We start from the raw sequence: 8719 nt of genomic DNA, 5'->3' as shown, positions 1-8719 counted from the left end.
AAAAAAGAGACACTAATAGTATGACTGTTCTACATTTTATCCCTTTTCCATAATGACCTTTCCCCTTTCACCCATCCTAGTTCCTTTATGCTTTTGAAAAATTTCTTCCCATTTCACCATATCTATTGTACATTTTAGACCATATTTATTCTTTCAATTTCTCATACCAGGGAGACAATATGATGTTTTCACATGTGAGTGTAATATATTGCACTAATGAGTATAGTCTCAAGTTGCATCCACTTACCTATAGAAGTCTCAAGTTTATCCTTCTTTATGGCTGAGTAGTACTCCATTGTATAAAAATAACACTTTTTTTATCCATCCCTCAGTTGATGGGCATTTGGGTTGTTTCCAAGATTTAGCTATGACAAATTGTGCTGTCATAAACACTGGTGCACGTATTTCAGTGTAGTATGATGTTTTTAATTCTCCTGGGAAGATACCCAGAAGGGGAATATCTGGGTGAAATGGGACCTCTAACCCTAGTTTTTTGACATATGTCCACACTGATTTCCAAAGTGGTTATTATGAGCTTACACTGCCAATAGTGGAGAAGGGTTCCTTTTTCCCCACAGCCCCTCAAGTATTTGTTATTTGTTCATTTCTTGATGCCATTTCTTGAGCCATTCTTTCTGGGATGATATGGAATCTCAGTGTTGTTTTAACATGCATCTCTCCAATGACCAGGGATGCTGAACATTTTTTTCATATATTTATTTCCTGTTTCTACTGTTTCATCTGAAAACTGTGTATTCATCTCAGATACCCAGTTTGGGATTGGGTCTCTGAATTTGGGTCGTCTGGGTTTTTTCAGTTCTTTATATGTTCTAGATAAAAGTCCTTTGTCTGAGGGACAACTGGCTAAAATTTTTTCCCATTCTATGGGTTGTCTTTTCACTCTGTGATTTCTTTTGACGTGCAAAAGTTTTTTAGTAAGTTGAGGTCCCAGGTGTTGATTCTTTGAACTATTTCCCATGCAGTCTGGGTTTTGTTTATGAACTGTCTACATACATCTATGTCTTGAGGATTTCTACCTATCTACTATCTCTTCCAGCAGATGTAGTGTTTTTGTTTTAATATTTTGATCTTTGATCCATTTTGATTTTAGTTTAGTGCACAGTGATAGAAATAGGTCTAGTTTTAGTCTTTAGCATGTAAAGAGCCAGTTTTTTCAGCACAGTTCATTAAAGAGACTGTCTTTCTTTCAGTGAACATGTTTGATTCCTTTGTCAAAGATAAGGTGTTTGTAGTTGTGTCTGCATCTTCTAATCTGTTTCACAGGTTCTCAGGTCTGCTTTTTTGCCAATACCATGCTGATTTTATCACAATAACTTTGTAATACAATTTCAAGTCAGGGATTGTAATGCCTCCTGCCTTGCCTTTGTTAGCCAGAATTGCTTTTGCTATTCTAGGTCTCCCTTATGGCTCCAAATGAGTTTTTGGAATATTTTCTCTAGTTCTGTGAGGTATATGAATGGTATTTTGATTGGGATTACATTAAATCTGTGTAACAATTTTAGAAGAATGGCCATTTTCACTATGTATGTTCTTATCCATGAGTAAGGAATATCTTTCCATTTTCTAAATCCTCTCTGATCTCCTTTTTCAGAGTACCATAATTTTCAATATATAGATCTTTTACTTCCTTTGTTAGATTGATTTCTAAGTATTTCATTTTTTTAAATGCTATTGTGAAGGGTATGGTTTCCCTAATTTCTCTCTCAGTGAATTTGGTGTTTGTGTACAGGAATGCTATTGATTTCTGAGTACAGACTTTGTATCCAGCTATGCTACTGAATTTGGTTATTAAATTTAGAAGTCTCTTGTATAGTGTATCATTTCATTTGCAAATAATGATAATTTAACTTCTTCTTCTCCTGTCCTTATTTCTTTTATTTCTCTGTCTTGTTTAAATGCTCTGGCAAGTGTTCTCAGGAAACAGATTTTTCAAAACAAAGAGTGAATTTTTAAAAAGATAAAAAATTAACACAGAAAATACAGACAAATGGAATATGCTAAAGAGGGTGGAATATTTGTTATGAATTTCTCACTAGGAGAAATGACAATGAGTGGGAAAGGAGTGACATCTGAAGATCTTTTTCTCTTATGACTGCTTCCTATTTCTCTCCCTGGGTTTTCATTAAGCATATGCTTCAAGAAGGTATTCAGTTATATGGAAGATTAATTTTGCCTAAGGATGAAAAATTAGGTGAAATGAGTAGAAATATTAATGTTAAGTCATGGACTCTTTTAGAATTAGAGGTTCTGATGTAAATAAGAAAGTCATCCTGAGGACAAGAAGACAAGAATATGACACACCCACAGCCATGTGAGAATTAAAGAGTCTCTTTATGAAAGTTAAAACAGGGCCTACCTTAATGATCCAAGGACATTCCACTCTGATGTTGACAAGGAAAACTTATTTCTGCCTCAGTGCACTCCAATATAAAATTCCAGCTGGTTGTTGACCTTTCTTACAGAAAAACAATGTGACAATTGGGGAGATACAGAAGTATGATGATTTTGGCTGAGTGGGCCTGCCCAATTGCTCCAGGGTCCTCCTGCTACAGTTTATAGGAGTGACTGTGGTGCCTGAGTGCGTGGTGTCCTGGACATCACATTTCTCCAGCATGCATACTCTTCAGTGGCTGCTCAAGCCCAACTCTGCCACTCTGCTCCTGGTCCTCTGCCTGAGCCTGGGGATCAGCTCAGCTCAAGATGAGTAAGTCACCATTTTCTCCTCGCTACAGGAAGTCTTCCTGGGAGGATTCTTCTCCCAATTTAGAAACCACATTCTGCTCCTTAAACTATTCTCCACCGCCAAGGTTACATATCCTAGGCCTTTGCACTATTCATGTCTCTTGGTTTCATTCTTCTCCTGTTCAGAACCTGTTTTTGAGGTTATCAAACCCAGGTCCCACTATCACTGTATTTTTCATTTATTTTTGTCTTGAGTTTAACCTTCTCTTACTTCTCTCCTAAATGGAAAGTATCTGCAGAGATGTGGGTTTGATTAATAACTGGGACAGGCCTTGGAGAAGACGTTTGAATTGCACAGAGAGTCCATGGCCTTCTTCACAATCAGTATGCAGGGTTGCGCTGATGATCATCTCACATGGTTTAACCGGCAGCAGTGATCTCCTCATTAAGATCTATAATCTACACTGGGGTCAGGGTCTAGCTGACCTAAGCAGATTTTTCAAAGAAAAGACTGGTAAAAATATAATTCTTAACCTCACTTTTCCAGGAACAGTTGCTATATGCCAAATTCATGATGTGATGAAGCTGGTCTCTAGGTCTAAATTTACCTGCCAAATAAAGAGAAAGGAACTGTCATTATTCAGCACCTTATGAGAGAAAAAGAGACTACATCTTTGGACCAGAGCATTAAATTCCAGAAGGAGTGAGGAGTTCCCTAGAAGACATAACCAGGCAGCAGACACAATGTGAAGAGAGAAGTAGATAACATATGGGAATAGAGTCAAGGACATTTTGGTGAAGCAGGAATACCTGCGAAGCCTGAGCGTTTTTCTTTGCCTGGACATCTCTTTCCTGGGTTTTCCTCTGACCTTGTCTCTCTGTCTCTTTTGCCACATCCAGACAGGAAATACTTTCAGTGGATATCAGAGCTGCAAAGACAGGAGAAAATAAATATTCAGTAACACTGACAGTCACAAACAATATGGATAAACCCATGGCGGTAAGTGAAGCATTTGTAATTAGGTTTGGTTAAAAAAAAAAAAAAAAAAAGAGGAGAAATATTATAATAAAGTATATTCGTAGACACCACTGAATTTACATGAAAGGTTTACTATCATTTAGCATCTAAATGCTTCACTTGCCAAGTATTTTTGTGTACATTGGCCTTGGACCTCAGGACAACCCTGTTAGGAATGTACGTGTTATGACTTTCATTCTAAAATTGAAGAAATAGTGGTATGAAAAGGATAAAGCAGAGAACCCTTTCACCCCAAAGACAAGATTCTGAATAACCAGCAGAAGACATAAAGATTAGGGGGAAAAGAACAGGAGAACAAACACAGGGATAAAAACAAAGATTAAGTAATACTGGGTTACAACGGTCAGTCGGAATTATGCACTCACCAACCCCAGCTTCTGCCACCCACTAATGCAATAGCAGAATTGAAACAGGGAATTACCACTCAACTCTGCAGGTTGCAATAGTTATGATTTCTCTCAAAAGTGAAAGGCTACTCTCAGTCAAAAAGTGGCTCTGAGGTTCCACTCCCAGCCCTGATCTCTTCCTTGAACATTCTGAGACCTGCACCCTCCTGTCTCACTATCTTTAGTAACAGTGTCCAATTGCTTCAAGGTTCCCTTGAGCTTCACTTCTACTAATGAGGATTAAACCTAGGGCCTTCACAGTGAGCCACATGCACAGCCCTTTATTGTTTATTTTGAGACATGGTCTCATTCAGTCTCTAAATTGTCCAGGCTGGGCTCTAAGTTGTGACCCTCCTGCCTCAGCCTCGCAGAGAGTTAGGATTATAGGCACATGCCATCATGCCAGGCTTCCCCTGAGCTTTTTAGAAAGCAGATATAAAAGTGAAGTTTCTAGAGGCACCAAAAACTTTCAGAGAAATACAAATAGTACCTGATATTTATTCAAATATAAATGATGATACAAATACTTTTGATGCACTTCAGGAAGACACCTTGATACTTTCTCTTCTGGTCTGGCCCCAGAAGATCGCCTCTCCCATTTGGAGAAATCTCACTCCCTACATCCTCTCCTCGGTGAAGTTTCATAATTTTATTGGCTGAGGAAAAACAGGTGCTAAATACCACTCAGTCAAGCACCTTGAAACTCCAAGTATGTTTCTTTCCATGGTAAACATGGTACATTACATTCATCAGGCTCCATCACTCACAAACCACAAAAACTCATCAACTCAGCCAAAGAAGATGGTCACTAAGCTCAAGGACCATGTCACAAAGCTGAAAAGAAGGACAATGGAGATGATCAACTCTTCTCTTGTTTGTTGTGTGGGTGATTATCTCTCTTGTGGTTTCACACCACAGCAGACAAACTGGTGTCTCCAATCTCCATATCCCTTTGGTTTCAAAGAGGTTAGTATCATTTCCCGTTGAGTGTGTTGAGGAGATCCTCGGCCCTGGGATAGATTAGGTCCAACTGATGCCCCAGACATAGCCCACCAGTGATGCTCCATTGGCCCTGCTAATTCTAAAATAAAGAACTAGGAGCCCTTTCATGAATCAGCTGATGAATTAAATGCTAAATAGATCCAGACATCTATGTTTACCACCACTCCATGAGATAGAAAACAAATGTCTTATCTGACAGCTCCTTCCAACCAAATTTTTAAACTTTAATCACTCAGTGGGCCAAAGAAAACAGTGTTTTGTCTTCTATAATGCAGATCAAATTGAACATGGCACATAAAGAGAATTACAGAGAAGTTGACTGAAGTCAAGTAAGCATGATAGCTGTGGATGGTTCCTTTCTCCCCACAGCACACCAAATTATGCTAATTTTATTTAATGGTTGATTCAGTGCTGCTTTATCCTGATCTACATTCTTTAACCTTGTCCTACCTTCTTTTCCTTAGGTTAGAGTCACCATTGAGGACAACCCAATCATTACTTACCCTTATGGTCATTTTACTTACACTTCTTGTGTGTATGATACACAATCCTACTTCTGGGATATTATAGTCTCAGGTATGTGTGACCAACTCTGAATTAATTATGGATATCAGACAGAGGGAATGTACAAGAGCTCAGAAGGGGAAATGAAATCAGAACAACAGAAAGCAAACGAGTAAGGTACTGGAATAAAAATGTGATGCAAAATAGGAAGTGTGGGCAAAGGGCTCCAAGTGAGGGCAGAGTAGTTGCCTAGTAACCACTGAAGCTTGTGTATAAGACTACAAATGAGAACTGACAGAGACAGAGTAGCAGAGAGGAGATGGGTAGTGGGACAGCCTATATGAGAAGACCAGAGATGAAGTCATGTGCAGTCTTATAGCCTAACAGCTCTGCTTCTTCCCTCCAGAGAGCACTGACATTGTAGGGACTGCTGAAGTTGTGTCAGATGAAAATATATGCCCTTCTGGTGAGGAACAGTACCATGCAGTTGGCTATCAAGTCTCTGCTGCTTACGGTATCCATTAACACCCTGAACTGGAAGATCTGCTCAGATTCTTAGTCCCTGGAATCTTCTTGAGGAACTCTCCCTGAGTTTGTGATATGTCTATGGGTAGTAAAATAAACTTCACACAATTTTGCAATGAATTCTTTGTGTTCTTTCTCCAAAACTTATAACTGAATCTGCACAGATATCCCAAGAGTTCTTCTGTAGTACTGGGAATAAAATCCTGGGCTTCTTTCACACTAAGAATGTGCTGTACCTCTGAGCTACACCCCCAGTCCAAAGGTCCTTAAGTGTTGATCTTTCAAGACATGACAAAATGAGCAGCCTAGTTAGTGAAGAAAATCTCAGACATTGTATTAGAGTTCTATAGATGACTGCTTTATTAAGCTAACAGGCTTTTCTTATTCAAGTCAAGTTGACATATCACAATTAGTGGTCACAGATAGGCATGATTTTCACCATTTCACATCAAAGAGAAAATGCCCAGAGGGAAGATAAGCAACTGTTCCCAGTGTAACACCTAAAATTAAAGTTTCAATGGAGGAGAGATTCCAAGTTCTGCTATCACTTCAATTTAACTATACCCTGCTGCCCCTCCAAGCTATCTAAAAAGTCAGATCATCTGAGTTTCCAAGAATATACCTTGCTCCTTTTCAACTGGTGGCAATAAATACCCTCACAGAATTTCCAGTGCTTTGTGTTCCTAGCCACTCTGTGTGTAAGCCTTTATCTTTTGTCACGGTAAGGCAAAACTCAGAGTTACATAAATCCAAGTGATAGTAGGGAAAGAAAGGGCATAGAAACCACGAAGCACTTCAAATGGGAGCATACAATGAGTTGCAGCCTTTTGAAGACTAATCCTGCTTTGCATAGTCCAGTCAAGTATATAAACACCATATCACCCAGAACCTCCATTACTGGAAGTTTTCATCCCTGGGTTTTTAGGCCAATTTATTCTAGCTATCAAGGATGCAGAATCATTTAATAACCATTCTTCCAAAGTATATGCTACATCTTAAACAACATCACCATTATCTTAAAGGGTGTGATCCTGCAGTAATGTTCTTAGCTGTTTATCTGTAAATGTTTTCTAACATGCTCTACAGTGGCAGTTCCCTGATGTTCCAGTGAATGGAAGGGCCCATAGATTCCTTTATCACATCTCCGCCATGGCAACTCAATGACAACAATGATGATGATGATGATTCTCAGTTTGGTATGATGTCACTTAGGATCTCAGCACTTGGGAGGCTGAGGCAAGAAAGCCAAAACATTCAACAGAGCAAGTTAAAGTCAGTTCTTCTTTTTAAAAGATTTTGTGTAGCAAAATTTTAGGTGGAGTTCCACTTCTAGAAACAATATATTCTACAAGAAACAGATTGAGGCAATGGTCAAGACTGCAAGCAGGAAAACACGTCCATAGCTAGAATATGCATCATTCTCAGTAAAGACAAACTGCTGCCTCTTTTTAAAGTCAAAAATATCCAATAGAATTATCATTCTACCAAATAGTTGGTTCATCTTACTGAGAAATGGAACTTTACTGAGATCTCAGCATTAACTTCTGCTCTTGCAAAGTTTGAAGCTGTAATATATAAATTGCTTATGGCAAGAAGGAATCCTACTATTAGGCACATGCGTAGCATCAGTCACTACCTCATTAGTCATCACAATAGCACTGGACAGGTGAGAAAGAAGCTGGCCAGCATCCATTGAACCACAGCTGCAGTTTTCCTCATTTGCCATCTCATCTGTGTTGAAAATCTTCTGAGCATTAACATGAGGCACAAAGAGGCACTTTGTATCCACATCTAAAGCTTCATCCAGATGTCTTCTACAGAGCCTGTCTCAATTGTTCCATTCTCCTTCCTCCAGATCCCTGGCCAGACATCCAAGGAGTCTCCAATGCTTGAGAGTCTGGGTAATCTTGTGTGTAGTCAAGTGCATTTCTCATAGCTCTGTCCCAAGCATTTTCCCTGAGCTAAGCTTTTCTAGGGTGCTCCTGAGTGAAGATTTAGTGTGGCAACAGTCCACCAGCCACTCACAACAACAAACTGAGCCTGACTATTAACAGTTGGGCGTTTTCATAGGGAATCTCACACACACTGTCTGAAACTATAGATACAATCTAAGGAAGTGTTATTAGTGTAACAGAAGTAGTTGGCATGGGGACTCACCTCTGTAACTAAAAGCCTGAACATCAATTTGGAGCCAACCTAAACTATCATTTTCATTGTGTTATGGCTTACTGCTCTATTTACCCAAATTTATAATTTGTAGGTCTTCCAATACAGTTCATGATGGTCAGCCCTGTTGCCATAACATCTTGTTGTTTCATAATATTGGACTTAGGTTTTATAGAATCCATGAGCATGCCATATACTCTTTTTCTGAAATACCATTTTTGATGCAAATAGTATGGCCCTATGCCACAATCCTAATGGCCTATTCTGCAATTCTCTTGTTTTTTTATGAGACCATATGGCTGGTATCATTAATCTAGCATATTCTGTGTAGCTCCATACATCTCCAGGCAATGTGACCAAAATAAAGGATTGCTTATGTCATACCTTAGTGTCT

At 39.0% G+C, this 8719-nt stretch overlaps 1 protein-coding gene across 1 annotated transcript; it reads left to right on the top strand.

Annotated features, from left to right (window-relative positions):
* Nucleotides 1–2335: 2335 nt before the first annotated feature.
* Nucleotides 2336–6279, top strand: LOC102027868 (prolactin-inducible protein homolog). The gene is made up of 4 exons (XM_005405373.2): nucleotides 2336–2725; nucleotides 3604–3703; nucleotides 5595–5706; nucleotides 6041–6279. The coding sequence occupies exons 1-4, from the start codon at nucleotides 2634–2636 to the stop codon at nucleotides 6157–6159; spliced, it is 423 nt and encodes a 140-aa protein (XP_005405430.1). The 5' UTR covers nucleotides 2336–2633; the 3' UTR covers nucleotides 6160–6279.
* Nucleotides 6280–8719: the final 2440 nt, after the last annotated feature.

This window comes from Chinchilla lanigera, unplaced genomic scaffold, assembly GCF_000276665.1.
Source record: "Chinchilla lanigera isolate Chin_1 unplaced genomic scaffold, ChiLan1.0 scaffold00093, whole genome shotgun sequence".
In the NCBI taxonomy this organism is placed as follows: Eukaryota; Metazoa; Chordata; class Mammalia; order Rodentia; family Chinchillidae; genus Chinchilla; species Chinchilla lanigera.
Note: the sequence above shows the minus strand (reverse complement) of the source record. Positions and strands in the feature narration are given on the sequence as shown.

Coding starts and splice junctions, on each gene's coding strand:
- LOC102027868 (XM_005405373.2), top strand. CDS start 2,634: ATGCATACTCTTCAGTGGCTGCTCAAGCCCAACTCTGCCACTCTGCTC. Junction 2,726..3,603: donor ATCAGCTCAGCTCAAGATGA/GTAAGTCACCAT, acceptor TGCCACATCCAG/ACAGGAAATACTTTCAGTGG. Junction 5,707..6,040: donor CTGGGATATTATAGTCTCAG/GTATGTGTGACC, acceptor TCTTCCCTCCAG/AGAGCACTGACATTGTAGGG.